Genomic DNA, 16,197 nt, shown 5'->3' with positions numbered 1-16,197 from the left:
GAAGACTGAATACAGTCTGCAGGACTCATGCTTAAAGTCATCTATCCCTGTTTTAAGGCAAAATACATGTTCGTTTATACCTTGCCTATTGATGTATGCCTTCTGCTTGCTGAATAAGATCAGCCTCCGTCAGCCAAGGAAAAACTCTGGCCAGTATGCTTTTCATGAACACCTTATAGATGGTAGGAAGGAGGGAAATATCTCTCCATGTCGATGGATCATCAGGGATGTTGTGTTGTTTTTTAATACAATGAATTATTGCTCCTTTTCATGAATACAACTGTTGAATTCCATCTCACAATCCATCACACTTCCTAAGGTCACCTAGTTCCTAGGATAGCAAAGTCCACTAAAGGAGGTAGAGCATTTTCCTCCCAAACTCTGGAATAGCCTTCCTGATAATGTTTGGGGTTCAGACACACTCTCTCTGTTTAAATCTAGATTAAAAACACAATATCTTTCACCAAGCATTCAAATAATTTGTGAGTGTAGTTATATCTGATCAAATGCGCATTCTTATTCTTTAGCTTGGGTTAAATAAATTAATTTTACTTTGTTGGATCAGCAGTTAGCTAATGATGTCTCTATGTGTTTCTCTGTTTCTGCTGGATCTTCATCCCGTGGTAACTAGGATTTACACAAGCTCCAGTCTGGATCCAGAACACCTGAGAAGATATGATGCTGACCCTCAGAGGACCTCAGATGATGCTAACCCTGAATCAACAACAGAACTAACAATTATTGCTACAAGTGTGACTGCATCATTTAATAATTGCTGTTTATAGTTTGTCTGTTTGATTACGTCTTTAATGATTTTACTGTACATTTCTGCCATATGCACATAAACAGTCACCACTGATAAGCTACTACTTGGTCCCAGTAACCAAGATGGCAGCGCATCCACACGCAGCGGCTTCTCTCTGTCCCGACAGAACGGTGTTTTCGTGTTTTATGTCTTGTGAGCCGCAGTGTTTTTGTACGTCGTCATCGTGTCTACCTGTCTGTAAGCGCGCATACAGTCGCGAGTTTCTGCTCGATGTCGGCAGAACCGCATTTTTACAGTTACACTCCGCGCACGCGGAACAACTATGGGATCTCGGTCTGCTACAGAGGCCTTCACCATCACCGACCCCCACTACTGCATCTCGCCCGCAGTGGAGGCGCCACAAGCGGTGTGAGAGGAAGCAGAAGAGGGGTAAGCACAGAGGTATTCGGGCTAGGCTAACGGCTAACGGCTAACCCACACAAGCCATCTATCCCCACCATCGTACTGGCTAACGTACGCTCATTGGACAATAAACTGGACTACATTCGATTACTACGCTCAACTCAGAGGACTGTAAGAGACTGTTGTGTTTTTGTGTTCACGGTAACATGGCTCGGCAACAGCATTCCAGACGGCGCTATTCAGCTCGATCAGCTGACGTGCTATCGAGCGGACAGAGGGCCGCATCGCGGGAGGAAAACATGTTTAAGCAGGCTGCCACATTCAAGAACACCACTGACCTCCAGGAGTACTCGGAGACTGTCACTGCCTACATCAAAAAGTGTATTGATGATGTAACGGCCACAAAAACCATCACTGTCCGGGCCAACCAGAAGCCGTGGATGACAGGGGAGGTCTACAGACTTCTGAAGACACGGAACGCTGCCTTCAGAGCTGGAGATGAGGTGGGCCTGAGAACAGCCAGGGTCAACCTCAGAGACACTAAGAGACAGCAATCCAGGAGGATAGCTCATCAATTCAGCGACAGCAGAGACACTAGGAACCTGTGGCAGGAGATACAGACCATTACGGACTACAAGCCCCCACCACGGACCATCTCTCTGCTAAATGAGCTTAACACCTTCTTCGCTCGCTTTGAGCAACAAAACAGCACCACTGCACAGAAGACTCCACCTCCTCCCGGTGACCAGGTGATGACACTGACCTCAGACAGCGTGAGGAGATCCTTCAAGAGAATCAATGCATGAAAAGCTCCGGGTCCTGTCAACATCTCTGGGCATGTACTAAGAGACTGTGCAGCAGAACTCACTGATGTCTTCACAGACATTTTCAACATCTCACTGAGTCAGGGTGTTGTTCCCACATGTTTCAAAACTACCACCATCATTCCAGTTCTGAAGAAGCCATCTCCATCCTGCTTCAATGACTACCGTCCTGTTGCACTTACCCCCGTCCTCATGAAGTGCTTTGAACGGCTAGTCATGCACCACATCAAGTCTGCCCTCCCCCCCTCCCTGGACCCCTTCCAGTTTGCATATCGGTCCAACCACTCGACCAATGATGCCATCGCCACTGCTGTCCACTCAGCACTCACAGATATGGATAAAAAGACTCATACATCAGAATGCTGTTCATTGACTTGAGTTCAGCATTCAACACAATCTTCCCTCAACAGCTCATTTACAAACTGATCCAACTGGGGCTCAACACTTCTCTGTGCAACTTGCTGTTGGACTTTCTGACTGGAAGACCTACGGGTTGGCAGCAACACATCCAGCACCATCACACTGAACACTGGGGCCCCCCAAGGATGTGTGCTGAGCCCCCTCCTCTTCACTCTGCTGACCCATGACTGCACACCATCATACAACTCTTTTTATTATGTTTGCAGATGACACGGCTGTGGTGGGTCTCATTAGCAACAAGGATGAGACAAACTACAGGAGCAAGGTGAGCCGCCTGTCCGGGTGGTGCAGTGACAACAATCTCTCTCTGAACGTGCAGAAGACGAAGGAGATTGTTGTAGACTTCAGGAGAGCACACACTCAGCACGTTCCTCTGACCATCAATGGTGCGACTGTGGAGAGAGTGAGCAGCACCAAGTTCTGGGTGTGCACATCACAGAGGACCTCTCCTGGACTGAAAACACAGAAGCACTGGCCAAGAAATCACAACAGCGTCTCTACTTCCTCCGCAAACTGAGAAAAACCAGAGCCCCGCCCCCCATCATGTAATCTTCTACAGAGGCACCATCAAGAGTGTCCTGTCGAGCTGCATCACTGTGTGGTATGGCACCTGCAACGCGTCCTGCCGAAAGACTCTGCAACGCATAGTGAGAGCAGCTGAGAAGATCATTGGTGTCTCTCTCCCCTCCCTCCAGGACATTTATGGAACCCGTCTCACCCGCAAAGCCCTGTGCATTGCAGGTGATCCCACACACCCGTCACACAGCTTCTTCAGCCTGCTACCATCAGGGAGGATATGTGGAGTCTCCAGGCCAGGACCAGCAGACTGAATGACAGCTTTATCTACCAGGCTGTCAAGAAGCTGAACTCACTCCCGAACTTGTCTCCCCCCCTCCTCTCTTCTGCCCCAGGCACCACTGAACTATGAACCCCCGCCCTCCCCCCCAGATCCCTCAATCAATCAATCAATCAATCACCTTTATTTATATAGTGCTTTAAACAAAATGCATTGCGTCAAAGCACTGATCAACCTTCATTTGGAAAACAGTTTCTCAATAATGCAAAATGATAGTTAAAGGCAGTTCATCAGAATTGACAGAGCAACCATCAAGTCTTAGACAGTGTTCTAGGTTATTACAAGCAGAGTTTTTAGGTCCTATAATTAACACCTCTGTTTTTTCTGAATTTAGCAGTAAGAAATTACTCGTCATCCAATTTTTTATATCGACTATGCATTCCATTAGTTTTTCAAATTGGTTTGTTTCACCGGGCCGCGAAGAAATATAGAGCTGAGTATCATCAGCATAACAGTGAAAGCTAACACCATGTTTCCTGATGATATCTCCCAAGGGTAATATATAAAGCGTGAAGAGTAGTGGTCCTAGTACTGAGCTTTGAGGTACTCCATACTACACTTGTGATCGATATGATACATCTTCATTCACTGCTACGAACTGATGGCGGTCATATAAGTACGATTTAAACCATGCTAATGCACTTCCACTGATGCCAACAAAGTGTTCAAGTCTATGCAAAATAATGCTGTGGTCAATTGTGTCAAACGTAGCACTAAGATCCAATAAAACTAATAGAGAGATACACCCACGATCAGATGATAAGAGCAGATCATTTGTAACTCTAAGGAGAGCAGTCTCAGTACTATGATACGGTCTAAATCCTGATTGGAAATCCTCACATATACCATTTTTCTCTAAGAAGGAATATAATTGTGAGGATACCACCTTTTCTAGTATCTTGGACAGAGAAGGGAGATTCGAGATTGGTCTATAATTAACTAGTTCTTTGGGGTCAAGTTGTGTTTTTTTTATGAGAGGCTTAACAGCCAGTTTGAAGGTTTTGGGGACATATCCTAATGACAATGAGGAATTAATAATAGTCAGAAGAGGACCTATGACTTCTGGAAGCACCTCTTTTAGGAACTTAGATGGTATAGGGTCTAACATACATGTTGTTGGTTTAGATGCCCCTTTCACACTGCACGTCGGACCCGCAATATTCCCGTAACATTGCCTGGTCGCCTTCTGTGTGAAAGCAACCACGTCCCGGAATTGATTACCGAATTGAACCCGGGTCGGGGACCTAGTAACATTGCGGTAATCGATCCGGAACGAGCCCTGTGTGAACAAAAGCCAGATCTAATTCCGAAGTGATGACGCGCGTTATCACGCGACTCTTTTACCGGCTGTTTTGAAGGAAGATCAACATTCATGACGAAAACATATGTGCAAACTGTAATGAAGCAGAGATCAGTTAGTTCCTCACTTTCCGCGCTGACGCCGAGATCGTTTGCTTGCTTCAGTTAAAGTATAACGTGCCAAGCGTTGTCGACTCGTACATTACACGTCACGCGCTGATGTCACGTGTCGTTACGGGATCTTCAAGGGTTGTGTGTGAAAGCACGCACATATACCGGGTCATCACTGGCAGTGTGAAAGTGCCAAATCTAGCGACCAGGGAACAATTACAGGAACACGTTACCCCTGTATTTGCCGGAATGGCAGTGTGAAAGGGGCTCTATAGTAGAGAATGAGTGGAACTGTTCCTCAGGGGGTCTATAGTGCACTGTCTGATGTGATAATGTAGCTGACGGCTGAATGGTTGCAATTTTATCTCTAATAGTATCGATTTTAGAAGTAAAGTAGTTCATAAAGTCATTACTGCTGTGGTGTTGGGAAATGTCAACACTTGTTGAGGCTTTATTTTTCGTTAATTTAGCCACTGTATTGAATAAATACCTGGGGTTATGTTTGTTTTCTTCTAAAAGAGAAGAAAAGTAATCAGATCTAGCAGTTTTTAATGCTTTTCTGTAGGATATGTTACTTTCCTGCCAAGCAATACGAAATACCTCTAGTTTTGTTTTCCTCCAGCTGCGCTCCATTTTTCGGGCTGCTTTCTTTAGGGTGCGAGTATGCTCATTATACCATGGTGTCAAACTGTTTTCCTTAACCTTCCTTAAGGGGGGGGGGGGGGGGTGAAATGCTCGTTTTCACTCAATATCCTGTTAATATTGAGTTCCTATAGAGTAGTACTGCATGCTTCATTACTCCAAAAAGTCTTTAGTTTTATTATATTCATAAGAGAAAGATAGTCTGTACCAATTTTTCCCGGGAAAACCCGACCGGCTGGAGGCGTGATGTGTGGGCGGAGCCAAAGAATCACGCGCGAGTAGGCTTTTGCGTTGAGAGTGTTTGGAAGCTGTGACATTAACCTGAGGAAAAAAAAATCCAAAACAAACCATGGCTAACAGTCAGATTCAGCCGTTTATTTATGATCCAGAATCAGATCCCGAGGCTGAAACTGAACGAGAGCAGCAGCAGCAACGACTCGCTCCGAGCGGGGCTCGAACCCGGGTCTCCGGCATGGGAGGCGGACGCACTAACAAGGAGGCAGAGATATTTTAAGCAGTTTTACTCACCGCCTGCGGTTCCAACACACGATCGTGACCCTTTTTCGTTGGGATTGCATCATCCTTAAGAAATAAACGATACGCAAATCCGTCGTCAAACTGGGCCTTGTTTGTAAAACAAGCATCTTCGAAATGCAGGGAACAAACACAAACACTTGCACAACTCCGTTGATGCTCTGTAAAAATAAACTCCATCCACTGGTCCCTTAATGCTGTTTTTTTTTTGGTAATCTGTGCAGGGTTGTCTTGCCCTAGCAACCAAAAACACATTCCTTTTGTGACATTTCGCAACGCTCTCGCTCTGATCAGTGAAGTCTGTTGTGCTCTCAGTGCTCTGCTATACGGGAGCGCACTCTTCCAGCAGAAGTGCCCTTAGGACCCATATAAGGAAATTCCGCTCCATCTAACGTCACACAGAGCCATACTCGAAAAAAACTTTCCGAAACTTGTGACAAACCGGAAGGAGTATTTTTGGAACAGAAATACTCCTTCAAATGTACAACTTAATTTTTGAAACTTTGTCCATGGTTAGCATGGGAATCCAACTCTTTAACAGTGTAAAAAACTCAGTATGCATGAAATAGCATTTCACCCCCCCTTTAAGCGTAAAGGAGCAGCTGTATTTAAAGTGCTAGAAAAGAGAGAGTCCATAATTTCTATTACATCATCAAGTGGTTTTGAGGTTTTGGATATGATAAGGAATTTGGATACATCAGGAAGATAACTTAAAAAGCAGTCTTTTGTGGTAGAAGTGATGGTTCTGCGATACTTGTAACAAGAAGTAGAATTTACAATTTTGGCTATATGAAGTTTGCACAGAACTAAATAATGATCTGAGATATCATCACTTGGCTGAATAATTTCAACACTATCAACATCAATTCCATGTGACAGTATTAAATCTAGAGTATGATTTCGACAAAGAGTAGGTCCTGAAACATGTTGTCTAACACCAATAGAGTTCAGAATGTCTATAAATGCTGATCCCAATGCACCTTTTTCATTATCGACATGGATATTAAAATCATCAACTATTAAAACTTTATCTGCAGCCAGAACTAACTCGGATGTAAAATCACCAAACTCTTTAATAAAGTCTGTATGGTGGCCTGGTGGCCTGTATACAGTAGCCAGTACAAACATGAAAGGTGATTTATCATTAACATTGGTTTCTCTGGATAATGTTATATGTAGCACCATTACTTCAAACCAGTTATACTTGAAGTCTGCCCTCTGAGAAATCCTGAAAACGTTGTTATAAATTGAAGCAACTCCTCCCCCTTTGCCTTTTAAACGCGGCTCGTGTTTATGACAGTAATCATGGGGGGTGGACTCATTTAAAATAATGTAATCATCAGGTTTTAGCCAGGTTTCTGTCAAACAGAGCACATCTATATTATGATCAGTTATCATATTATTTACAAAAAGTGTTTTCATAGAAATGGATCTGATATTCAATGAGCCAAGCTTTATCATTTGTTTATCCATATTGCATTTGTTTATAATTTGTTGAACCTCAATTAAATTGTTAACCTTAACTTGGTTTGGACGTTTTTTGTATTTTCTAGTTCAGGGAACAGACACAATGTGACAATCGAGTATGGAAGACAGGAGACAAAAGCAAGTAAACAGAGTTTATTAGAATAGATGAGATGATGGATGGTCGGAAAATGACGCAGGAACCGCAATGGCAGCACAGACTGGGGAGTAGAAGAGTTGAGTGCACTGATGATGATGACGGTGGTGGTAAATCCAAGTGCGGTGATAATAATCCGTGCGTGAAGGTAAAGGTCCAACAGAGACCAGACAGGAGACAAAGCAAGGCAGCAAAACACGAATCAGACATCAGACACGAACCTACAAACAACTATCTGACAAACAGGAGACGAAAGACAGGGCGTTAAATAGGCAGTTGGAATGTGTAGCACCTGTAGCACCAACACCCACATGAAACAATCAACATGACGTAACATGAATACAGCTGGAGACGGTGCATTCACGAACCGTGACAGTACCCCTCCTCCTAAGGACACCTCCTGGCATCCCCAGAATCTCTTACCTGTCGATTGTAATCATCGATAAGGGAGTGATCCAGGATGTCCCTAGCAGGTACCCAACTTCTCTCCTCCGGACCGTAACCCTCCCAGTCCACCAAGTACTGAAATCCGCGTCCCCTCCTTCTATAGTCCGTAATGCGATTAACCAAATAGGTGGTCTCCCCATCTACGAGATGCGGCGGGGGAGGAACCGGGGTAGGCAGATTAATGGAAGAATGAAATACGGGCTTAATTTTGGATACATGAAAGGCGGGATGAATTATCCTGTACGTAGGAGGGAGTTTAAGACGGACTGCCACCGGACTAATGATCTTGGTGACAGTAAACGGACCAATAAATTTGGGAGCCAATTTATTAGATACGGAACGGAGAGGAATATTCTTGGTAGAAAGCCACACTTTTTGACCCACGACGTATACGGGAGGCCTAGACCGGTGGCGATCGGCTTTGGCCTTGGTGCGCGGCCCCACTTGGAGTAGAGTCTCGCGGGCTCTGGTCCTAGTGCGGTGACCCCTCTGGAGGGGACCGCAATTTCGGATTCCATACTGGGAAAAATAGGTGTCTGGTAACCTACATTACACTCAAAAGGAGATAGGCCCGTAGCTGATACTGGTAAGGTATTGTGGGCGTACTCCACCATAGACAATTGTTGGCTCCAGGAGGAAGGATTCTTGGAGACCAAACATTGCAACACCCTTTCCAAATCTTTGCTCTGGGGGTGAAACCCTGAGGACAGACTTACAGTAGCTCCCAGTAAGTTACAGAATTCAATATAAACAAAAGACGTGGTCTATGACTGTCAACGCTGTCTCCTTGGCTGAGGGCAACTTGGGCAAGGCAATAAAGTGGGCAGCCTTTGAGAACCGGTCCACCACGGTTAAAACAACCATGTTGCCCTGGGAGGGCGGGAGGGCGGTAATAAAATCTAGTGTGATGTGGGACCAGGGTCTCGAAGGGACCGGCAGCGGTTGGAGTAACCCATCAGGGGGCCTTACGGAAATCTGGGCTTGGCCATTCTACCACAGCCTTAACTTTCTCGGGATCCATGCGTATTCCCTCAGTCGACACGATATACCCCAAAAATGGAATTGACTGTGCATGAAACTCGCATTTCTCCGCCTTGACAAAAAGCCCATTCTCTAGCAACCTCTGAAGCACTCGTCGGACGTGCTGCATATGTTCCTGGAGAGAGGAAGAAAAAATCAATATGTCGTCCAGGTAGTCATATATGAACTGATCAATCATATCTCGCAGCACGTCGTTGACGAGTGCCTGGAAGACCGCTGGGGAGTTGGAGAGCCCGAAGGGCATAACCAAATATTCAAAGTGCCCTCTAGGGGTGTTAAAAGCGGTCTTCCATTCATAGCCCTCCCTGATCTGAACCAAATGATACGCATTGCGTAAGTCCAGTTTTGTGAAAATTGACGCTCCCTGCAACCTCTCGAAGGCTGAAGACATCAACGGCAAAGGATAAGTATTCTTAACCGTGATGTTGTTCAGTCCTCGGTAATCAATGCAAGGTCGCAGTGATCCGTCCTTCTTTCCCACAAAAAAGAACCCCGCCCCCGCAGGAGAAGAGGAAGGGCGGAAGAATTTGGAAGCTAGAGAATCAGAAATATATTTCTCCATAGCCTCCCTCTCTGGAACAGAAAGTGAATAATGTTTGCCCTTAGGCGGACGTATCAACACCAAGATCAACACCAAATTTGGTCAGTGTAATCTACAGCCCTTTGTGATGTTAAATTGCGAAGATCTACAGTTTTCATTGGAGGGTGTGTCTGTGGTGGCCTGACAAACTTGGGAATAGGGAGTTGTTATAATTTAGGCATACAATGTCTGATCTGCCCCAGACTTTATACCTTTGGTAAGAGCCCTGGCCTGAACTCATCCAAAACCCAATATTCAGTTATAACCATAGCGCCACCAGCTGGCAGCAGGAAGTTTCGCACACACTGAAAGAAAATATTAAAACAACATAGAATAAAAAGAGTAGTTTTCCCTTCTCGTGCAAGTTTGAAGTCTGTCTGAAACACTGTTATAATTTGAGCTCTCATGTGTGATGCACAGTAAGAGTAGATGTCTTTATACCCATCAGCTACACACCACAGAGAGGGCAGTGTTCACACACTTGTGAACTGAACTGATGGACGGAGGGATGGTGACCGCAGTGACGGTCAGTGTTGGGAAGGAACTAGTTACAGTTTACTTTACTTGTAGTTTACTTTACAACTAGTTTATTTTGTAATTTAATTACTAAATAAATGTGATTGTAATCAGTTACAGTTACTGAGAAGAAATGTGTAATTAATTTACAGTTACTAATGAAAATGTTAATGATTACAAAGAGGGATATGTCTGATTTAACATAAAGATATAACTTATTTCTTTCATAAACTGCAGTGGCTGCTCTAATATATGAGACATCAATGTTTCAGGAGTTTAGGACACATGCTTATTCAATAACTGTTTTATTTCTTATTTGGGTTTATGTTTATACAGACTGATCTCAAAATAAGTCTGATGTTGTAGTGGCTGTGCTTTAAAATTAAATTATTCTAATTTTAATTCAAGGGGTAAAGGATTGCAAAGTGTTAGTAATCAGTGTGGAATACTACTGTAAGACTGACTGTCTGCTTTACGTGTTTGAAAATGATTAACAGTTCAAAACATTATACATTTTCTCACATTTATAAAAGATGAATTACAGTTCTACTTGGACACCAATTCTACTCCAGAGATATCACCATTAACATTATGGGACTGTGCTAAAGACTATTTGAGAGGGCGTATTATCGCATTTGCTAGTGCAAAAAAAAGGGAGCGAGAACAAAAACAACAACAGTTAGAGAATACCATTACTAAATTAGAACAACAACATAAACAGGCCCCGACAAAGGTAGTATTAGATGAGTTGCTTGATGTACGTAGAGAACTTAATACATTACTTTCGTGTAAGATAGAATTGATGAAGAACTAAGGGATCTTAGGGAATATACAACTACCACAGTTAACTGATTCTATGAGATCTCAATCAATCAATCAGAATTAGAAAGACCTATTACAGAAGAGGAGATTCTTGAAACAATCTCAAGACTTAAAAATAACAAAAGCCCAGGCCCAGACGGTTATTCAAACGAATTCTATAAAGTCTTCAGAGAAGCTGTTTCCCCACTTTTACTAAATGCATATCATGCAGCATTAGAAACAGGTGTCCTGGCCCCGTCATGGAATGACGCAACAATAATTGTTATACATAAGGAAGGAAAGGACCCAACATTATGCCAGTCGTATAGGCCAATTTCTTTATTAAACAGAGATCTTCGTATATTGACAACAATCTTATCTCAGCGATTAAATCAAATGTCTACCCATATTATAAATCCAGATCAAACCGGTTTTATAAAAGGAAGATATTATGGTGATAACATACGTAGACTATTAAACATAGTCAATTACTCAGAACATAAAACAGAAAAGATTGCAATTATTTCACTGGATGCATATAAAGCTTTTGATCGAGTGTCTTGGCAGTTCCTGTTTCATACCATGAAGAGATTTAATTTTGGACCTAACTTTCTTAAATGGATACAAACTTTGTACTCTAATCCACAAGCTTTAACTAGAGTTAATGGTCATAAATCAGTAGCATTCAAATTAGAGCGGGGGTGTAGACAGGGATGTGCACTGTCCCCATTATTATTTGCCATAAGCATAGAGCCTCTTGCCCAGCTCATAAGAGAAAGCGCTGTCATAAAGGGCATTGTGATAGGTGGAGAGGAGCATAAAATCTCATTATACGCCGATGATGTCCTACTCTACTTATCAAACCCTCAATTGACAATACCTCAACTTAAAAAACTAATCACCAAGTTGGGATACTATTCAGGGTATAGAATAAATTTAGACAAAACTGAAGCTCTGAATATCGGAGCCCAAATTTCTGAGAGGGTTATAAAATTGAGTGGCTTTAAATGGCCCAAAGAGGGCATCAAATATCTGGGGATCTTTATAACCCCCTTATTGCAAAACCTATATCAAACTACCCTAAATTACTTAAATGCATCTATGAAGATCTGCAACGGTGGTCAGCGTTTCCCCTACCTCTCCACGAATGAATATACTACCTAGACTTCTTTACCCCTTTCAAATGTTACCCATAGAAATTCCAAATAATGTATTTGCCAAATTAGATAAACAGATTTCTAAATTTATTTGGGCAGGGCAGAGGCCAAGAATTAAGTAGAAAACCTTACAGCTTATGAAAACCGATGGAGGAGTGTGCCTCCCACATTTTAAATATTATTATTGGGCAGCACAGCTAAAACCAATTGAGACATGGTTGAAGGATAACACCAACACACACTGGCTGAACATAGAGGAAAGTCTCTGTCAATACCCCTTGACCTCACCTCCTTTTGTAAGGGCTAATGCTGACAAAATGGTATTAGGTAAATGGACAAAAATTACTTTACAAATATGGAATAAAGTACAATCATCATTGAAATTTACTCATTCCATCTCCCCTTTATTTAGTATAAGTACAATAAAAACATTTTTACCATTTGAATTAGACTTAGGTTTTAAAAAATGGATAAATTATGGACTCAACTTTATACATCAGTTCATTAGTAAAGGCCATTTTAAGTCATTCGAACAATTGCAAAGAGAATTTAACATACCGAAAGTAGACTTTTATAGATATCTACAAATTAGAGATTTCATTACAAAACACAAAGACTGGGAGGGGACTGCTAACCCAAACAAAATAGAGAAAATATTGATGAATATACGAATGGGGAACACCGATAAGAGGGTTATATCTAAACTATATCAGAGTATGCTGACGGGTCACTCAAGTTACTCTTTGCTTTATAAAGAACGATGGGAGGTTGAAACACAACAGGCGATCACTCAAGAGGATTGGTCAGATGTATGTCTAGAGGCTCACATGGTGACTAATTCAAACACATGGAAATAGTTTAAATGGAAGATTATTACTAGATATTTCCACACTCCACAAATTGTGTCAAAGATGGGAGCAGGACTTTCTAGTGAATGCTGGAGGAACTGTGGTGCACAACAAGGCGACCATACTCACATCTTTTGGTCTTGCCCAAAGCTGAAACCATTTTGGGAAGAGGAGAGCTCTTAAAGATATATTTAACATTGATATCCCTTTTGACCCAGTGGTGGCTATTTTAGGGGCAATACCTGAGGGTGTGAAGGAAAGGAGATTGAACTACTTATTTGCAGCAGCTCTGAAATGTATCACGTCCAAATGGCTTAAGCTGGAACCGCCCACACATGAACAGTGGCTCCAAAGAGTCAGAGAGATTTATGGGATGGAACAAATAACTTATTCCCTTAGACTTCAGCTAAATATTTTTGAGGCAAGATGGAGCCCAATCTCAAGAAGTTTGCATAACAAGGATTAACGAACCACACACGAGAGGGTAAATAGGGACATATAATTATTTGTATACATATAATATGTAGTGTTGTCATTTTTATGCTTGACTTAAAAAAGGAAAAAATGTGAAGACTTCTTTGCTTTTATTTTTATTTTATTTTTTATTTATTTATTATTATTATTATTTGTTTTTTGTATAAATCTTTTGATTATGTTTATTTATATGTGTACATTCAGGTATTATTTACTGTTGTAGTTGTACCCCTGTTGTCTATTGTTGATGTATCCCTGTTATTACATGCTGCTTCTAATAAAAAAAGAGTTTGAAAAAAAACATTATACATTTAGAAAAGTACTCAAAAAGTAATCAAATGTAATCCGTTTCATTACTTTGATAAAGTAACTGAAATAGTTACACTACTTATTACATTTTAGATAGGGTAACTTGTAACTTGTAACCTGTAAACTGTTACATTTTCAAAGTAACCTTCCCAACACTGCTGACGGTGAAATGTATTTTGTTTGTAGACAGATAGTGTTTATCCTGGTCAAAATAAACATAAGTTGTTACAATACCCAAAACATTGAAAGAAAAACATCAATAACAAAACACAGTTTATATATAGAATGTATCTTTTATCATTTAGAAAAGCAATCTCGTTGGCTGTCTCTCTGTCGGTGTCCGCCTCGGCGCTCCGTACACGAGCTCAGACCGAATGAACGGAATCCGCTGCTCGGTAATCAACCCCACCGGCTCGAGTTCGTTTATTATATTGAGGGTAAGTGTGATTAAATACGCAAGGAATTATGATCGTGTCGATGTGTGCAGTGTGAGCTCCAGCACATCATCAGTGTCTGGCGCTGCGTGCGTCATGATTTCTCTCGCGCTGCGTCGCTGTGACTCCGGTTCCGACGCGAGCACCGACGCGTGCAGATGTTCGGCGGAGGATCCCTGCAGACGACATTTTATTCTCCTGTCAAATGTGCATGCTTGGCTGATTTTCCCAAAACGAGCCGCTGTTTGATGTTTCCATCATCCGACTCTGATGAAGCCTTCTTCTCCTGCCTCATCATTATCAGCATCATCATGTAACACGGAAGACCTGGACAATACAGTCCTTTTACAAACGGAGGTTCCCAGGCCTGGGAAAGTCATTGAAACTAATGCAATCTCGAAGTGGGAATTTGCATAGTGAATTGTCTTGTGTGAAATAGATACAAATATTAAATAAAATTACATGAAAACACACACACACACACACACACACACACACAATTTAGATTCAAAAGCATTGTTTTGGAAGAGAAAAAAGTCCCTTAAGAAAAGTATAGTAATATAAATAAATTGTGCTTATATATAGAGAGAAAGCAGACGTTATTTTATGGTTATAGTTCATAAATCAGATTTTAATGGGCACAAATGTTCTTTCCTAAACCTTGAATGCAGGCTGTGGCATGTCCACCCCGGAGCCCTCGTTAGGAGGCACACCCTGTCCGGGGCCCTCGCCTGGTCCAGGTCCATCTCCAGGGGCCGTGCTGGGGTCCGGACTGTCCCCTGGATCCTCACACAGCATGATGGGCCCCAGTCCTGGACCAGCCACTTCCACAGGACTCTCCTTTCCTCCGCAAGCGTCTGTGGGATACAGCCAGGAGAGTCTGCACCAGATGCACAAGGTGGAGGTCTGACCCAACCCTAAACCCAGTAGATGAGCTCATATCTCTATTAATGTCTGTATTTGTCCTACAGCCAGTGGAGGACAACCTTCCAGAAGACGCTCGCTTCAGTCAGATGAAGGTGGTTCCGATGAGGGCCGGTCACAGTGGGATGACCCGTCCAGGGAGCCCGATGGACCAGCACTCGCAAGGTAACGCACCTCATGCTCACCAGCAGCAGACTAATCAATCTATCTTATATGTACTAAGCTACTGACCTTTGCTTTGATGCAACCTCCCAACTTTTCTCATTTTTATCAAAATGTGCTTTTTTCAAAATCTGTAATATAATATAAACTTTATTATTAACAGCAATCCAGATGTTTTTAACATTACAAAACACATTCTCATGTTAGCCGACAATTCCTCAACAAAAATAAAATATCATAGTGAAATATTATCAAAATATTTATCTGATGGAGTTGACGAAATTATGAGTTTGTAGTTATTTTAACTATCTAATGCAGTGGGTCCTATCCTTTTTCAACTCGCGGCCCACACAACCACACACATATGTTTCCGCGGCCCATTACAAAAAAATGAACTAACCCTAATGTTGGGTTAATAACTTAGTACTCAGAAGCTAGATTGTTAACTGTATTTATTGAATGTACTATGGCTGTGCGATATGGACAAAAAAAAAAAAAATCTATCGCGATTTAGATTTTAATCATGATTTTGATTTTGACACAGATATGCTTTACAGTCATAAATGCATTCAGGATGAATTTTAAACATATTTCCAAAAGAAGACCAATTAGAGCTTTATCAAAAAGTTGTAACATCTCTAGAACAAACATAAGTCAAAATAATCACTATAGTAAAGGTGTAACAAAATAGACATATGGCAAAAAACATAAATAAATAAATCCTGTGTCTAGGGACTTTTTTTTTTTTCATACATTGTTCATAGAGCTCATTAATCGTAGCGGTGCCTCAGGTGTTTAAATAGATTTGTTATACATTATACAGGTTCACACGTATACTCCGTCTGCAGTGCGTATACAGTATGTGTGAGTATTGTGTGCAGTGTGAACGCTCTGATCCGTTAACATGGGCTCGGAAACAAGGCGCATCACAGTCAGTGTGTGAACCTGGAGTTAGACAGATGCCCAGTCTGTTCTGTTCTCCGCTAGCCGCAATGCATTCTGTTCGGATTGGATAGCATCAGGGCCATT

The 16,197-nt window shown here is 42.1% G+C and overlaps 1 protein-coding gene across 3 annotated transcripts in view; it reads left to right on the top strand.

Annotated features, from left to right (window-relative positions):
* Positions 1–13,771: 13,771 nt before the first annotated feature.
* Positions 13,772–16,197, top strand: part of LOC127959633 (transcription activator BRG1-like) — a 35,672-nt gene continuing 33,246 nt past the window's right edge. For all 3 annotated transcript variants that reach the window (XM_052558920.1, XM_052558919.1, XM_052558918.1), the window contains exons 1-2: positions 13,772–14,980; positions 15,054–15,171. In XM_052558920.1, coding sequence (XP_052414880.1) covers positions 14,762–14,980; positions 15,054–15,171 — 337 coding nt within the window. In that variant the 5' untranslated portion in view covers positions 13,772–14,761. The remainder of the gene's footprint in view (positions 14,981–15,053; positions 15,172–16,197) is intronic.

The sequence above is a fragment of the Carassius gibelio genome, chromosome B6 (genome assembly GCF_023724105.1).
Source record: "Carassius gibelio isolate Cgi1373 ecotype wild population from Czech Republic chromosome B6, carGib1.2-hapl.c, whole genome shotgun sequence".
In the NCBI taxonomy this organism is placed as follows: domain Eukaryota; kingdom Metazoa; phylum Chordata; class Actinopteri; order Cypriniformes; family Cyprinidae; genus Carassius; species Carassius gibelio.
Note: the sequence above shows the minus strand (reverse complement) of the source record. Positions and strands in the feature narration are given on the sequence as shown.